The 19,307-nt window shown below is 42.1% G+C and overlaps 1 protein-coding gene and 1 long non-coding RNA gene across 4 annotated transcripts in view; one reads left to right on the plus strand and one right to left on the minus strand.

Moving 5' to 3' along the window:
- The window catches only part of LOC143694088 (uncharacterized), a 66,324-nt gene that overhangs the window by 2,474 nt on the left and 44,543 nt on the right, over positions 1–19,307 (plus strand). The window contains exons 2-3 of one of the 2 annotated variants that reach the window (XM_077178268.1): positions 18,607–18,792; positions 18,996–19,116. In XM_077178268.1, the coding sequence (XP_077034383.1) occupies positions 19,011–19,116 (106 nt within the window). In that variant the 5' untranslated portion in view covers positions 18,607–18,792; positions 18,996–19,010. The remainder of the gene's footprint in view (positions 1–18,606; positions 18,793–18,995; positions 19,117–19,307) is intronic. The other variant, XM_077178267.1, reaches the window with a different exon arrangement.
- Positions 13,146–19,307, minus strand: part of LOC143694089 (uncharacterized) — a 47,381-nt gene continuing 41,219 nt past the window's right edge. For both annotated transcript variants that reach the window (XR_013182292.1, XR_013182293.1), the window contains one exon: positions 13,146–17,838. This is a non-coding gene — a long non-coding RNA (uncharacterized LOC143694089). The remainder of the gene's footprint in view (positions 17,839–19,307) is intronic.

Genomic DNA, 19,307 nt, shown 5'->3' on the forward strand with positions numbered 1-19,307 from the left:
CATGTTTTTTACTCACAATTTATCTTTACCTCTGTGGAGAATCAGTTAAGACCAAGTATTTTAGACGAAGGGCACTGGAGAAAAATTGTATGAGTGTTTTGATATTGCAGTTTCTTGTTTTGTCTTAACAGTAAAATCCTTCTTCTTGCTTATTAAGTCATGGCAGAAACTTCCTTGTGAGCCAATGATGACAGGCAAACATGATGTCAGTTTTTAACAAGATGCCAGGCAGAGGTTTAAGAGAGCTGATTTTTATCAGAAGCTTTTATACTACTTGAGTAGTAAAAAAATACATTGTGAGCAACATCCATGGCTCATGTATGGTAAAAAGGGCAGCACACTGCATGAAACCTGGGGATGCTGGGCTGGGGAGTGCTTCCTTTTAAGAAGACTGTGCTCCCAAATTAACTTGTTCCTATGCTAAGCATAGCAGAAACAGTGCTGCTGCTAAGCAGAACAATCACTCTCCCTTTGTAGTCTGCCTGCTGGTTTGTTCAGGCCTGCTTTGTGCTCAGCCTTGGCTGGGGCTGGGACGGTGGTTCAGTGACTGTGAAGCTCTGTGTTTAGATCCTAGCCAAATCAGTGACACACAAAATCAGGGCAGGCAGTGAATCCCCAATGTGCCAGGTTTAGGAAATCAGCGCTCTGCATAGATGAGCCAATATCCTGTATTTATTTTGCTATTTTCTGTACCCATTTCTCTTGCATCTGGGTATTTAATACATATTTCCAACCAGCAACACACCAGCCTTAAATTAAATTCCCTGCTATGAATATCAAAAAACAGGCCCTTCCTTCTCTGTGCTGTTCCAGCTTGCAGCAGTCACCAAGTACAAGACCACACTCCCCCCAAGCCTCCTCCCTCTCTCCTCCCTCCCTCCCTCAAAGCAATTTTAAACTGCTTGACTGAATGCAGTATTTGAATGAGGATTTCATATATGGGCTCAGGCTTTCTCTTTAGCTCACTGGGAGAGAAGAGTGCAGAGAAAAGGGTCCATTGCAGTGAGCACACTGACTGTAATTAACTTCAGTATTCACCAGGTAAAACACCAAGGAATTAATCAGGCACACCTCAAATGAGCATGGTAGTCCTAATATTAAAAAAATATATATATATTTTTTTTTTAAAACAAGGGGGAATTTACCAAAAAGATAAATGGGGACTTCTATCTCCTTCCCCTTAGCCAGCTGTGGTGGAGTCACAATGCCAGGAACATGCAGTGTAGAGAAGGAAGCAGGGGAACAGGGCACAAAGGTTGTAGTGAAAAGACAAGTGAGAAAGAAAGTTTGGCATCCTCAGGTATCCCCGTTCCCCAGTCTGCTGCCAGCCCCAGGGATGTGCTGAGCAGTGCTGTGTTCATTGCACAAAAAAGAGCTTGGATCTGGCCCTTGCTCTCCCTGTCATATCAACTCTTGTGTGACCTGCTCAAGCTCCATCTAAAAGCTGTCATTCCTGATCCCTCTGCACTGATTCTTAGCAGGCCTTTCAAGATGCAGGCTGCTTTGGTGTAAGAAATCTGTGTCTACTTTCCAAAAGACATTTGTTTTCATGCTAACACTGCCAGCTTTTTTAGCTTGTTCCTTTTTCTGCCTGCTTACCTTAGAGATATTTAGTGAGGCAGTTGTGCTCCTCTCATCACCCTGAAACTGCTCCAGGTTGACTCTCTCCTCCTGCATCTGGGCACAGCAAGGGCAGGAGAGCTGGGGATCGAGGGTGAGGCAGGGCAGCAGGATGGGCAGGGCAGGGGCTCCCAGCCCCACAGTGCTGAGAGATGAGAGCAGAGCACATCCAGTGGCAGCCACCAGGGTCAAATGCAGCCCAATGGCTCTACACACATCCATAGCAATGAGGCAGGTCTGAGGTCAAGCCACAGGTCAGGGTCAACAATGTCGCTCATGTGGGGTCCAAGGGCAAGTGTGGGAGCTCAGACACAGCTCAGGAGCTCAAACACAGCTCCCAGGCTCCTGCTCCAGGCCCCCCCAGTGAGGCTCCATGCTGTCCAGTCAGCCAGGCTGGCCAGCAGTGTCACATCAGGGCTGACCCTGCAGCTCAGCCCAGGAGCAGGGGAGCAGCAGCAGAGCCTTTTGGGGTGATCGGAGAGGGCTCTCTGGCAAAATGGAAGGGGGCAAGTAGCCATCAGCACAACAAAAGTCTTTCTACTGCTACTTATTGGTAATTCCCTACTGGAAATCTCCTCAACAGACCTTACATCACATTTCTCACATCTGCATCATAATTCTAGCTCAAATTTCTCTCTTGCTTGACCAATCTCACATGAACTTCCATCTCCTCTGTCATTTGTCACATCCCTATCTAACAGCAGAAAATCCTGTTCTTAATGCTGAATCAGGAGCCTTTGGACATTGACCTAACTTTCCCCTCCAGTCCTCCCTAGCTTCCAATTCTATGAGAGACTCTAATTCTTTCTCATTTTTAAACTTTTTCTAATTGAACAACTGCTTCTCCTGCTACCTATTTGCTCACCTGAGCTTAGTGCTTCTGGTCAGGAAGAGGAATGATTCCTTCATCCTGTGAATATTACTGAATTTGACAAATCTGTGACTTACTATGACTCAGAGGTCCTTCTTCTGTTTCTCTTTATTTCATTCCAGCCCCTTCTTTTGTCTTGTTCACTCAACCTATCATTTTAAATATGGATAGTTATAGTTCTAAAATAGTTATAATTGTAGGAGTCACTTTCAATTTAGAATATTGAGTCTGGAATTGTATTTAGATTTGATTTGGGTAATTTGGGCTGTGTTTTTCAGAATGTGTGCTGATTAGTGACAGTTCTCTCTCTTGCATCATAGTGGGGACATTTTATTGGGTTCTGCTTTACATGATGAAGGTGTTTTGGACCTGCTGCAAAAGTGGAACACCTTCTGTAGACCTCCAAAACAATTGCAGGTGGATATAAGAAAACAAGTTTTTCTTTCAAGAAAACAAGATTGGTCCTAAACTTTCAGTTGTTGATGGCATGGACCATTGCTATGGAAGATTTTCATCTGGCAGGTTGGAAGTGTTAAATCCAATGGAATTCTTAAGGTGTGAATATTTGCTTCCATGTTTATGATCCTTTGAAAGCTCTGGGAGAGATGAAGTTGGACAATGAAATTTTTTCAGGTAAGGTGCTACTGTAGATCTGCTGGAGCCTTCTGTTTATTGGGACTTCACGTGAGTAGTAGAAATACTTGCTTTCTTAGGATAAATGTTTGTGCAACCTGACAAAATTAATGCTGTTGCACATCACATAAATTGTGAAAGATGTGCATTTGTGTGTGTGTCTAAAAGAGAGAGAGAGAAAAAAAATCAACACTTCACCTTCTCCTGCCCCCCAGCACTACCAACCCAGAACATGCTCACCAGACTTTTAGAACAGAACGCTCCATTTCAAGATGTTTAAATGTTAGGAGTTGGCAAGCTGATCCTAGTGGTCTCCTAAGTCCACTTTACTCTCTTTCCACAACCTTTAGCAGAAAAAGCAGTATTTTCCAAGACAGTGAAAGGTAGTTTAGTGAGTATATAGGAAGGAGAGGGAAGGAGGAGGGAAGGAAGGAGGAACCACGTTTTCTAGTCCCTCGGTTACATCAATTTCCACATAGATAACTGAGCTTGTTCAAGCACACTTCCAAACAACCAGAGCTTTGTGGCAGAGTGTAACAAAAGCCTCAGTCCTTAATGTGCTGCCAGGCCCAGGCCATCTGTGTGTAAATGACCCTGTGGTGCTGCCAGTGTCAGTAAGACCTGTGTCAACCTGTGGTCTGAGGAAAATGTTTGCACAAATTTCTCTGGCTGCAGAGGGCATTTCTGCACAGTTTGCTTCTCTTTCAAAGCATCTAAGAGGAATGTCCTTGTGTTAATGGGGAAATCTCCCCTCTTCTTTAGAACCCTGCCTGTTCACTGCATGTCTGGCAGGTACGTGGAGAGCAGGCAGTGTCCCATGGGGGCACTGAGGGACCTCCAGGCACCTGCTGGTGTAGGGTACTCCTGCTTTGCTTGCCTTTAGTTCTGCTGAATGGAAAGCTCTGGAGAAATTTGGCTTCTCACCTTTTTAAGGTGAAAACTTACTGGAGCAGAGGATCACTTATGCTGTGCATCAGAGCTGTACATCAGGCTGGCTATGTAACCTGTCCTTTCTGCTGTTGCTCAACTCTTATTACATAATGAATTCATTAGTGGAGGGTAGGGGTATAAATGTTTAGTGAGAACCTGAGATAATTACCTGTGAGTAATTAGGGCATCTTTTCCTCTCTCCTTCTGTACTTTCTCTGGTGAGAATTTGTGAAATGTGCAGGTATTAGCCATCAAAATATTTATTGACTTGAACAGAAAGAGATACTGGCTGTGTATGCAGGTTCTCAAGGGAATGGATGAGTGATGTGATGTGGTGATGTGACAGCTTCTTCACTGCTGATTTTCAGTACTGAGCTAAAAGTGAAAACTGCTGCCTGAGAAGATGCTGAATGGGAACAGAGATCAATAGTCCAGTTAGCCTACAAAAACTCCCAAAGATATAAATTCCCAGTGTGCTTGATGGCAGAACAGCTATTTTTTACTTGCATATGACTTGCTTTTTTTTTTTCCTTATATATTACATTATTCTACACCCAAATTCAGGTGAGCTTTAGTAGTCAGAGATACCCTTCAAAATAGGAAGTCAACTCTGTGACATTTACTTCATGGTCACCTTTAAAACTGAAAATAAACTCTTAGCATATAAAAGTAAAATTGACTGGGAGTCTGGGACTTTGGATGGGATCTTGAAAATCCTTTCCATGTCCTGACAATCTCATGATCATGTGTGAAGAAGAGTCCCATGGTGCTGGAGAGGGGTATCCCTGCTCATCCCTGCTGCAAATCACTGTTCCCCAGTGATTCTCCTCTGATGCCTTGACACATCTGTACTCTGACATGCCTATGCTGCTTCTTCTGTTTGTACAAAACAAACTAAAAAACTCCTTGTTGCTAAGCTACCAACCTCTGCAAGACAAGCTTTAACCAAAGGTTGCAACCTGCTGCTCAGCAAAGCTCTGGTTTTGAAACTCCATCACCCCAACACTTTCTTTCAGCTCCCTCTGAACATTTCCCCCTGAAAATATCTGTCACTGCCTGAACAAGGCTGTTCACCCCTTCCCTCCCAAGGCTACAGGCTGCCTTTGGGGCTGCAGAGCAGGCAGCATGGAGTGCTGATGGTGCACAGTGGTCACCTCCCTCCCTCCTGCCTCTCTTCTTGCTGCCTTTCACTCCCCTTGGAGGGGAGGCACAAAAGGAAACTCCACTTTTCAAGACTGTTCCGTTTGCATCAGGCCAAAATGTGTTTTCAACTGAACAATCACTTTCTGTGCAGACAGTGACAGCTCAATTGGTCCAAGGAGGGGGGTGGGAGGGGTGCTAAGGTTTTCTTTCACTTCTTGTAGTGTTAGACCATGTCAAATGAGACTGTTGAAACAACACCGGGGTTGTTTGTCTCGTGGCCTGGTCTGGGGTGTGAAACATTAGGACAGCAGCAAAGTGTTTGCGTCTCTCCACAGCTGGAGAACACCTCCCACACAGCTTCTGCCCCTTTCCTCATGCTGTGGGGACCTGAAGAGCACCTTTCTCTTGACAAAAGCTCCCCTGGGTGCCAGGTTTTTGGTCTTGGACTCTGTCTTGAGCATCTGAACAGATCAAAGACTTAAAGAGCTTAGCTAAGCTCTCACCCTTACCTGGGATATAAAGTTGATTGAAGTAGGATGTTCAAGTTTCAGGTTATGCCTGATGCTGCTTTTTCACTTGATTCTTCCTTTCTATGTGTCATTTCTCTATGTGCTATTCATATGTCATTATCATCTTGGTGGAACTGCAAGTATAAACCAGTGTAGCTGGTAAATTTGAGGGCAGGGGAGGGAATCCACAACTTTGTGGTTATAAGTATGGAATGCCTCCATATTTGCTCTCTAAAACAAACTATTCTCTTTTTGCCCAATGTCTGCACTACAACTTCAATTTTTATGTCCTTTTCCTAGAAAAGACATTCCTGGGTTGTAACCAAGACCTACTTTAGCATGGAGTGGGTATTGCTTGGGTTTTTTAAATCGCCATTGTTAATTATTTTTGGAGGTTCCAGGCATCATCAGAGGCTCATAAAAGTCTCTAAGAGATCAGTCCTCTCCCTATTTAAGCTCTTCTCCAGAAAAGTCTTCCTGTCTGTCACTGCAATGAGAAAGAATTGATCTCACTTCTGCTCTAACTCCTGGAGTCAGTAAACAGAAGATTGAAGACAAACTTTTAAGAGAGCTCACAATCCTACACCCTGTCCTACATGGAGTGTTGCATCTGAAGGTAAGCAGTGAAGCTCCATGAGAGACAGCTGGGAAGAAAAAAAAAAAAAGAAAAAAAAAAAGAAAAATAGTAATAGTCTTGTACGTGAATGACTTTTAAGCAAAAAGGGTTGGTTTGTGTAAAAGCTGTAAATCACATCAATTCTTGCCTGTTCAAATAATTTCTTCTCTGTCTCTATGTCCACTCCAGAAGATCATAAACCATTTAGATTTTGCAGTAAATATCTGGTATATCATCTCACTGAGAAAAATAATGAATTTAGTATCTCTGTAGAAAGACTGTAGTGTATCTTAGCTCATTATACTGGAAAGCCATAGACAGATGTAAAATCCCTCCTTTCATTCAGAATTTCTGTGTATTCATTTATCTTTGAATTTTTAAAGTTATTCTTCTTCTTCTTCTTCTACTACTACTACTACTACTACTACTACTACTACTACTACTGCTACTGCTACTGTTGTATTGTGTACTAATAAATGACTAATTGGTGAAGAAGGTGGTGTGGACCCAAAAGAAGCTAAACTACTGTGCTTTTGTGTTCAGTGAAGGGAAAGAGTAAGAGGTTTTGAGGGTTTTCCTCAACTTGAAAAATGAAAGCAGAGCTTAACTACACATTGTAAAAGCCACACTCTGAGACACTGGAGTTCTGCCCAGAGGCAACTGTCTAATTTTCTGAAAACTAATATTGTGAGTGTTCTTGCAGGAGGATGCTGATGAGATGGGTACTTGAACCCCTAGAAAGTTTTGTTGGCCTTGAAAGTTGCTTCTTTATTGACTTACAGTGCAAGTAAAGTCAACAGATCCATGCCTGGAAAAGTGTGAGAAGGGTGGCAAACATTTCCTGTATCCATACCTTCATTGTTTGTTGTGATATTTGGTTGGTCAATACTCCACTTACATAAAGGAAAGCAGCCTCAGCAGCAGCACTGGTACATGTATGATGTATTTTTTTATTAAACAATTCTATGCATAACCCACTAACAAATTAAATAACACATGTTCATTTCCATCCGTTTTTGGAAATAAGAGAAGTGTTCAAGGTCTGAAAGGCCTGGAGAGAAATCAGAGCTCTGAAGGAAGGGGAAGGTCAGAGGTCAGCAGTGGAAATGGGGTGTATGCCTTCATTTTTGGCCAAGTAGTTGGGATAGGAAAAAGAAGATAACACTAAGTGTACAGTCTACTCATGCTACTCAATGTACTTCTTTGCACAGATTTTTTTCTTTTTTCAATTGTTAGCTTCATTTTGAAAAGTAGCAGAGGATTTGGGATCTGTCCCATTTTGGTCAGCCAACTTGGCATAATGTAGAGGAGTCTAAATATAGCTGTAGATGTTGCTCATTAGGCAACTCAAACCACTAGACAAGATAAAAATATGTCAAATACTCTGTGGATTTAATTTCAGATTGAGCTAATCTCCCTGTATAGAAACTCTACTTCTGTGGTAGTTGCTTTTATTTACTTCCTACAACACAACAATGTTTGATTTTATCTTCATGTTTTGTATGTGCTCAAGTATTAGGAAATTTTCCAAGTGTCTTGGTAGTGCTTGGAAGTTTTTCATGTCCACCATTTAAACATTTATTTGGCTCTTCAAATGATGCTGGCCTGTAGTTGATGCACATCAGTGGAGCTGTGCCAGCTTCCTCCAGCTGAGACTTTGGCCCTTCAGTGCTGGCCTTTTTGCAGTTCTCTTATCACAGTCCTGTTTGAGCCATCCAGACATACAGCACAAACTCTGTTAATGCAGAGAAACGGTACTGGGAAATACAGAAAAAGAAGTATAAAAACCTCCCTGATTTAATCCAAACCTTACAAAGGCGTTGTTTCTTTGGGCACTTTCTTTGAAAAGACTACCATTTCAAACAAAACAGAAGAAAATTAGTAGGAAGTGATTATGGAGACAGGAAATCTCAAAGCCATGAAACTGTAAATAAAGTGTTATTTGTACTACTGTACTTGGTGCCCTGCTTTGCATTCCCAGCACGAAATGTTAGACAAGGCTTTAGCACTAGAGCAGGGACCAAGTTATTTAGATGTTTAAGAAAAAAACCAACAGAATAAGTAAAAAGTCCAACCACATATTTCATACGATTAAAAGTAGAAAGTCTTTTGGACAATTATTTGTATGGGATTCTTCTGGACAGATTTTTATCTGAAACTTGAAGCCCCACAGCCAGTCTCCATCACAATTTGTTCCTCTCAGCAAAGGATGTGACTTGTTTAGACATCAAACACGTATCAAGTGGCTCAATGTTAGTATTCTGAAGCATCAGCTCTAAGGCAGGCGCCAGTGCTAACATCATTACACAACTCATGGGGCACTATGGTAATCCAGTTCAGCACTGCCTGCATTTATTGTTTATTTTTATCAGACCTATAAAAGCTCATCTTTTCCATCTGACAGCATTATCCTACGTGATCCATTAATACTGCTAGGAGGGATGCATTACACTATGCACTTGCATATCTGTTAATGAGCCACCTTAACCTGTAGTAACAACAATGAGTGAATGAACACAGATTTTAATTGCTTCCATTTTGATGTGTTTGCTTTGGGAGCAGTTACTGTCATAGGAAAAGTTAACCAGCAAAGTTATCCCTGCATCTTGAGTTGTTTGTATATGTGCATTCAGAAAATATCCCTTTTCTCTCCCTTCCTCAACTGCCACCTGTTTTCTGTTGTAGTTTAAAAATTATTTGCTCAAAGGGATAATAAAGCAAAGCGCTTGAGCAAGGGAGCACATAAAACTTCAATGTGGTCTGAGGAAATGCTCTGAAGCACCTGAACTTTACAGGAGCGAAGATCATGTGTTTATATGTTGTGAGAGGCTTCTGAGTCCTGTGGACAGGAACTAGTCCCTGAAAGGCAGAGGGTCGACAGAACTGAAACCTAAAGGCTTCTTGTTGCTTCCCATTTCTCTTCAAGCAGAAATGATTTCCCAAAACTGCCATAAGACTTCTGATTCTCAGTGGTTTTTCATGTCAAGAGAGTCTGGGGGAATATTTGTAACTTGATGTAGAAGGGACATCTATTTGGTGGTGAGACCGTCAGTGTGCTTAGTCTGGCACATTCCCATATGAAAAGGAAATCAAGAAGACACCAGCATTATGGTTATTGCTGGTAGAGAAAGCTCTGCAAGCTTTTAGCCAGGGCAGAAAGAGTAAGAACTGGACAGAGCAGACTAAAAGTCAGCTCATGTTAGGAGAGTTTAAATGCAGCTAGGTGGTTCACCCAACCAGTGTTACTGCTGGTACAATTTCAGTGGCTGCAGAGGCAGTTAAATGGATATTATGTCTCCTGAGAACATTTTACACCTGATATAGTCAGTCTTTTTAAAATGTGGACACAAAGCAAGACAAATACGAGGTGGCTGAGCCCTACTTGCAAGTTGTCACTGCTCTGGTGCCTTAAAATCAGCAAACACCTCCTTTGCAAAAAGAGGGAGAAAGGAGGAAAGGAAAATAGTGGAATGAAAATATTACACTTACTTCCCTGTGGTACATTAACAGTGTGTTGTATAACACAGAGACAAAAAATATTAGTGGTGGTCTTCTTTACTGATTTAGAGGATGTTCTTAAATTGTCTTCAGTGTCTACTTGTGTACAGCAATGCCTAAATTACAGCTGTAATTTTTCATGGCCTCCTTCAGCTTTCCTGCCCTAAAGCATTTTTCCCCACCAATCTGGTGTCCTTGTCAACTTCTTTGGAGAAAGCATTAATATTTTGGGGGGATTGTTTTGCTGGCTGTGCTAATCGGGTTTGTCTCTGCTTCCATCAGGGCTTTTTATCCAGCCTTTCCCCCTTCCCCCTGCCTCCCTCCCTCCCTTCCAAGCAAGGCAGCAATCTGTTCTTTTTAAACCCTTCATCATCTTTGCTCTCTCCATCTCAGTTTCCCCAGATTTTGGAGATTGTTGACTATTATGTAACAGATGGCCTGACAGACCTCCGACTCTTTGCGGCGATGCTTGGCGCAGAAAATAGCAGCACTGGGGGAAGCATTCAGCAGCATGGACGCTCATGAATTTTAACTCCTCAGTGACAAAGGAATTCAAGGGGGTAAGAGCCAATCTATCAGTAGCCAAAGTAATTAGAAGACTTAGATGGCTCTCTAGTGCAGAGTATCCCTTCTCTGCTATGGGCTGTTCATAGTAGATTAGGATAGTCTATGTCCCATTGATCTCTAAACCATAACTATGCTTCAAAACAATGGGACAGCTTAATCCAGAAATTGAGACATTTGAGCAAGCATCAGTGAGGGCTGTTCTTTTTGGCTTGTAATGAAATGTACTTTGCAGCATCAAGCAGGGACAATGTATATTGAGCGGAGTTGCACTTTGATTTTTGTTTCTATTGCATTCCTGGTGAGCAGGGGAAATCACTTGCACTAAATTACCAATACTCTGTCTCTAGACATTTAATACTTGAGGAATTCATTTTCTTGCCCTCTTTACATCTTCTATTTTCTTTGGTTTTGTCCTTCTTGCTTCTGTACGTAAAAGAGTTCTTGTAAGTGGTCAGAGTTTTGGCACCCTCATATAGCTTTTTGTCATTTCTAGGAAGTTTCTGAATATATCATTCCCTTTCCCAGAAGTCTAGCTGCTGCCTTTCAGAAACATTTCTGTGTCTGACCAGTCAATGGAAGCTTTTTCTTAAAGTAGGGGAAGTGAAAAGGGGAGAAAAGACAGTTCAGAAGAGCAAAGAGCATCTTTAAAGCAAATCTATCAGTTATTTAAACCAGAGCTGGTTTATAGTACTTTTAAGATTAGACTAAATAAAAATAACTGGATTAAGTTACTTCAGAGGTACAAGAGCAAAAATACTTTAGAAAAATAGAGATGAGGTCAAATAAGCCTCCATGGAACTGAAAATAAAGGTAGTCTGTGGTGACTATGCTGTATCTCTGTCCCTCTGTGTAATCTGGCAGTGTATGGCTGAGGTAGGTGCTGTCTCCCACAACAGGGTTACCACCTCCACTGGGGCATGTCCAGAGGTACAGTGTCCCCACACCCACAGTAGGGACTCCAGGACTTCTTTTAGCCAGAAATATTTGAATTACCTTGAATAACCTTAATTTTCAGCAGGAACCTCATTATTTTCAGCAGAGAGGAAAATCCAGGAGTGGTAAGTTGACAAATGTTGACCATTTCCTCTCTTAGATGTGCTCTGACACCTCTACAGATGAGGAATGGGCTTTCCCTACAAGCTCATGTAGTTTGGGAATACTTGTCCCATTGGAAGTCAATAGTGGAAAAGTTGAATTCCAGCCTGCAAAGACTGCAAAGAGTAGTTACAGTATATATCACTCAGCAAGATGTGTGCTCAGCCACAGTGTGCATTGGATCCTAATCCAGAGCTAGTCCACAGCCCCAAACACTGGCAAATGGTCTAGGGATTTTTTTCCCTACCTTGTAGAAACAAAATTCTCTTTGAGGAGCTCTTTGAAGGGCTTGATTGCCCCTTTTCCACTGCCCCTACCTGTATGCAGATGCACACATGCAGACAAACCCCTCTTCCCACAGCACATCTCCAACCCTGAGTAAGTGCTGTAATACAGGGAGGCCCAAGAGACCTTCCCCTGCATCTTTGGGACACAGAAAACCACCCCTCTCCATGCCAAATCTCTGGCCCTGTGCAAGTGCTGAGTTTCCCAAGGATGGTGCATTGAGGGAAGGATGCACACAGAGATCAGCCAGAAGCTCCAAACTCATCAAGAGGTAACGATCTGCCTAAATTATATGAGCTCTAGTAATGTCGTTTAGCAGCAATGAGTCTCTGTTTTAATTAGAGTGACACTGTCCCAAATGGCCATTTTAACAAGGTTTAGAGATTCTGGACACAGAGCTTTCCTGCTTTTGCAGGCCATAATAACTAGTTAGTTGTGCACAAGGTCAAACAATATCTGGTCAGCAAAGTCTTCATTTTACAAACAGCTTAGAATGGGATGAGCAAATTATATAATTGTTGTAAAACTGGCTTCTCCATCTCTGGCTATTGTTTATCCAAGAGGCACAGCTAAGAAATAGCTCCCCTAAAAGGAGCATCAGCTCCAGTTTTGGGGAAGAAACCTTGGTAAATGCTCCAGCTGGTTGGAGGTACCAAGCAGTGCCATGATCCCCACTGCTGCAAGCACAGGGGAACCTGGCTCTAGCAAGAGCAGTGGTCCCTCCTGCTCATGGCTAAGGTCCCTCCTTCAGCAGCAGGGACAAGGATGGCAGTGATTTGGGGGCCCAGGATCCAGGGGATCAGGAACTCTGCAGCCACCATGGGGCAGATGCTGAGCTCTTCCCTGGTGAGGTCTCTTAGATGCAGAGTTGAGAGTAGTGGTACTTAGTCCTTCTGGAAGGCATCAGCTGGGAGCTGTAAGGGGTTTGAGAGGAAAAGCCATAAAATCCAACAGAGATAAGCTTATGGGTGAAACTTGCAGTGTTACTGCCATTAATGGGTCCATTCTGCATCTCAGGTGAAATATTTGGCATCTTTGAATCATAACCAGAAATAGCTGACTTCTGTCTCCAGCTTTTCTATGCAAGTATTTTTCATGCAATTTTATGCCTTTTTGTTGTTGAGGTTTGTTTTCTTGCAATAATTCCTCCAAAATCTTTCCATGTAATGTTTAGGTAACTATGCCTTGAACTTCAATAGTTTGGGGAACTTTTCTTATTGCTAATACTTGGCAGCTCACTGAGAAACACAGTAAGATAGAACTGTCCTGCTGAAATCATATCAGACATCCCAGGATTTCTCTGATAGTACCCATGCTATTCTGCTTTATTTTTGCTGGTCTGATTTTCTGCTGAAAAAAGTAAGGTTGCTACTAAAAATTAAGGTTATTCTCTTTTTTATTTTCTAATGTGAACTTCTCTACACAACTATGTAACAGCAATAATAATAATAATATTGAAAATATTTTTGCATTATTTATTGTTGACTTTGTCTCGTTTATACAAGCAAGTTTCTGAGCTTTAGTCAAGTAAACAGACAGAGATAGCTGGCATCTAAAATCAATAAAAGACAAGTGGAGTGCAATTCATGGCTTCTTTGCGAGTCAAATGTTCCAGCCCCAAAATAAACATCTGCAAAATAAAAGATCATTTTCATTGGGCATCACATGTGAAAAATACCTGAGGGCAAATAAATGTGGGGATCACGTTCTTATCAACTCTTTCTGTTAATAATAGCCTGGTCACTGGGGACAGTCTGTTAGTGTTGGCCCACTGGGTCAGATAAACAATCCTGAGTCTCTCCCTCTCTTCCCCCCACTGTGACCTGGCCCATCTGCTTCTCTCTGGCCATATGGTACAGAACTATGTGGGACTGGAGACATTATAGTTTTATGCATCTCAATGCTCCTTGCTTTCATTGAAGTTTTGCTGACATGACATTCCTTTGAATATTCCTTGACAAAAGTGGGGTTTGTTTTGGTGTTGGTTTTCATCTCAGAGTACAAATGAACACCGAGGTTTGAATCAACAGATGAGATTTGTAACAGACACATCAGGTGGGTAGGAAGGCTGGCTATATATTTCCTCCAGCTTACCTTTAATGAAATGTTATTTTTCCTGATCTTAACAACTAACACAGAGTCCAGCAAATGCAAGAGAGCACAGTTTGCTTGTTTTTGTCATAAATAAGCTCAGTCTAACAGACTGCCTGAGTGTCATGGAGGAAGCACAGTCTGACCTGAAAGCTGTAAGACTGCTTTAGAAAAAGTGAAGAAATTAAACCCACTGGGACAAACTGTGCACAGATCAGACATCCCTCTCCTTCTCAAGATGAGGCAAGGGGGTTTCTGGGATGCTGCAGTTCTCTGCCTTGCTGTTGCTGAGGTCTCAACCCCAACCACTGCTCATGGGGCCTGTCAGCCATGCTCTGGCAGTGCTGGCCCTCAGATATCATCTGGCCAGCAGAACGTGGCCTCAGAGCCTCCCTGAAGGAGCCATCCCATTTTCCAGTCAGTCCTTGTGTATGGAGAACACACAGGTGTATCCTCCACTGAGGGCACGTTGCAAATGTCCAATTAGGCCTAATGAGAGCTCAGCCCAAGCATCAAAGGAGGGAGAGACAATAGCAAATGCACAATACTCCTCAATGATCCCTTTACCAAGAGGAGGATGTAACTATTGTGTGGGTTTTAACATAATAAAGCCTATATGTTCATCCTGCACCCAGCATCCTGGGGCCCCTCTCTGCTGAGACCTGTGGACATTGCAGCCACCACATGCATGACAGAGGCCTGAATTAGAAAATTAAAATGGGAATTGTTGTACAAACATTACTACAACAAGCTGATTTACAAATTCTCTGAGGCAAGTACTCAATAACACAGTTGTCTCTCAGTTTCTGTAAAACTCTAAATAGAAATAAACCCCCAAACAGTGAAGTCCATATCCATGTCACTCCCTCCCCTTGTTTCTCACAGTATCCCCTCATCTTTTCACCTGCTTTGTGTAAAGTCCTACAGAATATGTCACGCTAAACTCCAGAGAATTATAAAATCAGTAAGTGTTTTCAGAAGAATACAAAGTTTTAGGCTCTGTTTTCACTTTGCCAATCAATCCTGTTATTTCACAGTTCTAGGGAGGTGCCTAAAATTCATTCACTGAAAAAAAAAATAAAAACATCATGACAGGCTCTACAAATCTAGAGATTTACTGTCTGAGGCTGTGTTTAATGACTAGAAGTCAGAAATTAAAGAACAGATTTTCATGGGACATCTGAAAATTCAGATGTGATTGAGAGTCTCAGTGCTGGAATTTGATGTAGATAGGCTGCCTTTCCTGCCAGACAAAGAGCTCGACCACCTGCTGCCTCTGTAAAATAGACCCCCAACCTCATGATGTCAGACTGAGTTTTGCCATGTCCTGGCCCAGCATTTAATGGATCAAAATGTGTAAGTCCATCACCCTCTGCTGCTGAGTCTGTATGTGCTGTAAGGATGCTAGCAGCACTGTGGAGGGAGAAAGGGGAAATAAAGAGGGAGGAAGGGAGGCAGCCTCATCCTCCTCTCCACTCGCCCTGTTGATCAGTGAAGCAAGACTCCCACTACCTGAAAAGCAATACTATTCCCTGCATTAATATCTTTCTGATTTCCTTTTTAGCTGGGAAAATTTTACACTTAGAAATCAGGGTTTAGAATCTATTAAGCAGGATGTCATTTCACAAGTTGTTTTGCACCTCAATAGCTATTGTAGAGCAATGCTTGTTGCCCTGCTGCTAAAGGGAAAACCATATTCCTCCCACAGTCCCAGGCTTGGCTGTCACTTACCTCTTTTCCCTTTGGACAAACTAATACTCTGGACCTAGACTGCATGTTCTGGGGAAAGCTTTCACAGCCTGATTTGCAAAGGAAAAGAACAAAACCCCTCAAAAATCTCCCATGACAAAAATTAAAAGCAGATAAAAATGTGACACATTTCTTGGGTGATATGATAGCATTTACCATGACATGTTATTTCCTTTAAACAGGCTGTTCCTTTCAGCAGAGGTGAGGAGGGAAGAGATGAAAGAAAAAATTTGTTTATTTGGCAGCTGCATCCAGCGTTTCCTCAGAAATACTCTGGACCTGGGACTTCTTGCATTAGGGGCTATATGGAGATGTTTTAAGATTCATAGAATATACTGACGGTATATTGTATGCATCCTGTCACAGAATTCCATAAGAAATATGAATAATTGCTAAAGTGGGTTCCTCAACAATCTGCAACAATCTTGTCATAGCCATGATCTACCTCCCTCTCTACAGCATCTTTATTAAAATATGCAAATAGAATTATAAAAAGTTTCAGAATAATGTGTTATTAAGAGTTTATGTAACCTTATGTTTCAATCAAGAAACTTCTTCTTAGTTTGCAGTATGACATGTGTACATGTGGTCCTACATAATCTATTGTGGAATGAAAGTGGCTATTGCAGTGTACTTTTCACAATTTAAGAAGACATTCCAACAAAACACACAAAGCCAAATGAAAGTACAAATGCTAAATACTGATCTTCACTATTCTAAGCCCAAATGCACATTGCTTGTCTCACCACTTCATTCCCTGGTGAGAGAACTTTCACAAGTGCCCTGGGCCTGTAAGCCTTTAGGAGCCATACTGGGTATTTTTGAACCAGTTAATATTTTACTGTATCCTAGACTGTGTATAGCCTATAACAACCTTCAGTAACAGGGTTTCTTGTGGGAAATCAGACTTGTGCTAATCCAGTATCCTGATGCAAAGAAGGACCATATATGTTGTTCCACTGAATGATGCAGGCAGCCCAGGAGTTGCTGATTAGGATATAATGTGCTCTTAGGGAAAGGCTCTTCCCAAATCCATGGAAGGGGACGATGCCCTCAAGCCAGAGCTCATGTCTCATTGTGACTTTTTCCTTCTAATGCTTGATAGTTTAATTCTGTGTTCTCTTCCCAAATTAGTATTGAGTGACCTATCAAACAAACCAGGGGTTTGAGCAAGGTTGGAGTGAAGTTGGATTAATAGGATCATGTTAAGTACTGGGGGGAGAGGCTGATGAAGGAGCACAGAAAGTGGGTGAGTGGTGGCTTCCTTATGGATTCATTTACAAACATGTTAAAAGAAGAGTGATTATTTTTACTGTTCTCTTTTTCATTTTCTAACATGAACTTCTCTACACAGGTTTATTTTCATCCTTACATGTAAAAATCTCTATTACTGCCTCATCACACAGTCAGGATTTCTTATGGTTTGTCAATATAGGAATGAAACCAAAATCGACTTGACACCCGTCATGTACAGTACAAAGACCGAGATGGGCTCTGAGCTTGAACTTGTGCTAAACTGAGTAATACTAGACTGTTATCTTGTCATTAAGAATTGCTTTGAGTCCCTATCTGTCCAGCAACTCTAATTAATGATCATTTAACTGTACTGTCAGCCCCGCTTAAATCTGAGTGTTGCCAGTTGCTTCCTTCATGCGGGCAGCCAATAGGTGCTGGGGGAGTCGTTCATGCATGGCATTGTCCCAGTGGCGCTGGGCCTATAGCATCCCAGTTTAATAGGGCATTCAGGGCTCATTAGAGAGGAAACACATCAGGAGTGACCGCTCCACTGCCACACGTTGCAGCTAATAGCCCCGCCGAACAGAATCGTTTCTGTTTCTGCTCACTTGTTTTTGAATCCTTTCAATGTCAACAAGTGGTCATGTCGGCAGGAGCCCGCCATTCTCCCCAACAGTTTTATCCGTTGCTCTCCTGAGCCAGACTTGTGTCCTCCTCCATTGTTCCAGCCACAATGGAGCCTGAGCAATCACAAAGGCTTCACAGCCATTCATCATCAGCTCACGAATTCTGGGGTTGAGATTACCCGCCAAACTTTTGGGCCATCGTTTTGGCATGGTGTGTGAATGCCCATGAAATACAAATAGTTTCTGAAGTTTACACTTTTGTTGCAAATGCATAGGGATGGCGGTGGGGGGCTGTGGTGAGGGGACTAGATGGAGGGAAAGAAGAGGAAATAAAATCCAACGTCGCTCTGGCTAAAAATAGACAAGATCCTGTAGAGGGAAGATAAGAGACAATGAGATTTCTGCTGGAACGAGAGGCGTAGAAAGGAGCAACCAGGGAAATGGAGGTGTGTCCAAAAAAAGTATGATCACCCTTTTGGCTCACAGATTTGGAAACAATCCCTTGGCTTTAGCAAGGAGGCACGGGCAGCTCTTGCACTGCTGGGATCCAGGAAGTATAGGGAGAGGGTGCTTCTGGGTGAGCTCCCTTCCTTCCATTCATGACAATAACCAGCATTTTTCCTGGTTGCTGGAAACACAATTGGCAAAACGCTCCCTGGAAACACACACCTGATGCTTGTTATTTCTATTAGGTTAGCATTTAGACCTTGTTGTGCTGAATGGGGAATGAATGGATGTTTCACACCTGGAAACATGAGATTTGAAAATGTAGTTGCTTTACCAGCATGATACTGTTAAAGTCAGAGATGAGAATCAAAGCTAAAATGTGTGTGTGTATTTGTCAGTTTATTTTATGTGTTACTTCCATGGTGTTGTGTTCTTCCCTACATCACCAGTGGCTGGGCTGAATCCCACCTGCTTGACTGCTAGGCAAAGCAGACATTATTTTATTGTGTACTGACTGCTGCCCAGACACACTGCATACACCCCAAGAATCCTCCAGATGATGCACCTGGGATGATGCAGAAAGAGTGCGCTGTGTCCATGGTGTTTATCAGTGCCATTGGATGATGGCTGGGCACATGGCACAGAGCTTGCTGCACCCTTCCACCTCTTACTTACCATGCTCTCTTTCAGGCAGTCCACATTGTGCTGATTTTTCCTGAGTCAGGACTAATGGCTACATTCCAGTCAAGAGAATTCGATTTGGAAATTTTTGGAAACATTTGGAATTCCCTGTGAGTATCCTACAGTGTCTTCCCAGTCATTTTAACATGCCAGGAGGTTACAAGGAAGTTCAAAAGTGTTGATAAAAAAGTGAAGGTGATTTTTTTTGTCTGTCTCTGAAAAATTAAGTTTTTCATAAACCACAATCATAGACAAAGATACTTTTCAGTGCAAGCACTGAGAAATCATCTCCTATTCCATTTTATACTGTATATCAGCTAGAGACTTCTCTCTTTACCTGTTGCAATAATCAAAATGGGAAAATATAATTGACTGCTTTTACCCTTTTTTCCTAACAGGTCCGTATCCACTTTATGGCCCAGATTATTATAAAAGTACCAAGAAGCATTGCATGTGTATCAAACACATTTCCTGACAAAAGATTTGAGTGTAAAGCTGAAGTGGTCTCCGACATCAAAGGTAATGGAAAACACTTATGAGCATTTTTAGGCCATGTTTTATGTGTTCATTGCCATTCAAAAACAGTCACAAACCACTAATTGTGTAAGTATTGTGTTTCCTGTTATCACCTTAAGATCTGCAATCACAAAGGACTGGCTTTGGAAAGTGGGCTGTATTTGAGATTCATAGTCATCTATTGGAGAGTTACA

This window comes from Agelaius phoeniceus, chromosome 5 (assembly GCF_051311805.1).
Source record: "Agelaius phoeniceus isolate bAgePho1 chromosome 5, bAgePho1.hap1, whole genome shotgun sequence".
Lineage (NCBI taxonomy): Eukaryota > Metazoa > Chordata > Aves > Passeriformes > Icteridae > Agelaius > Agelaius phoeniceus.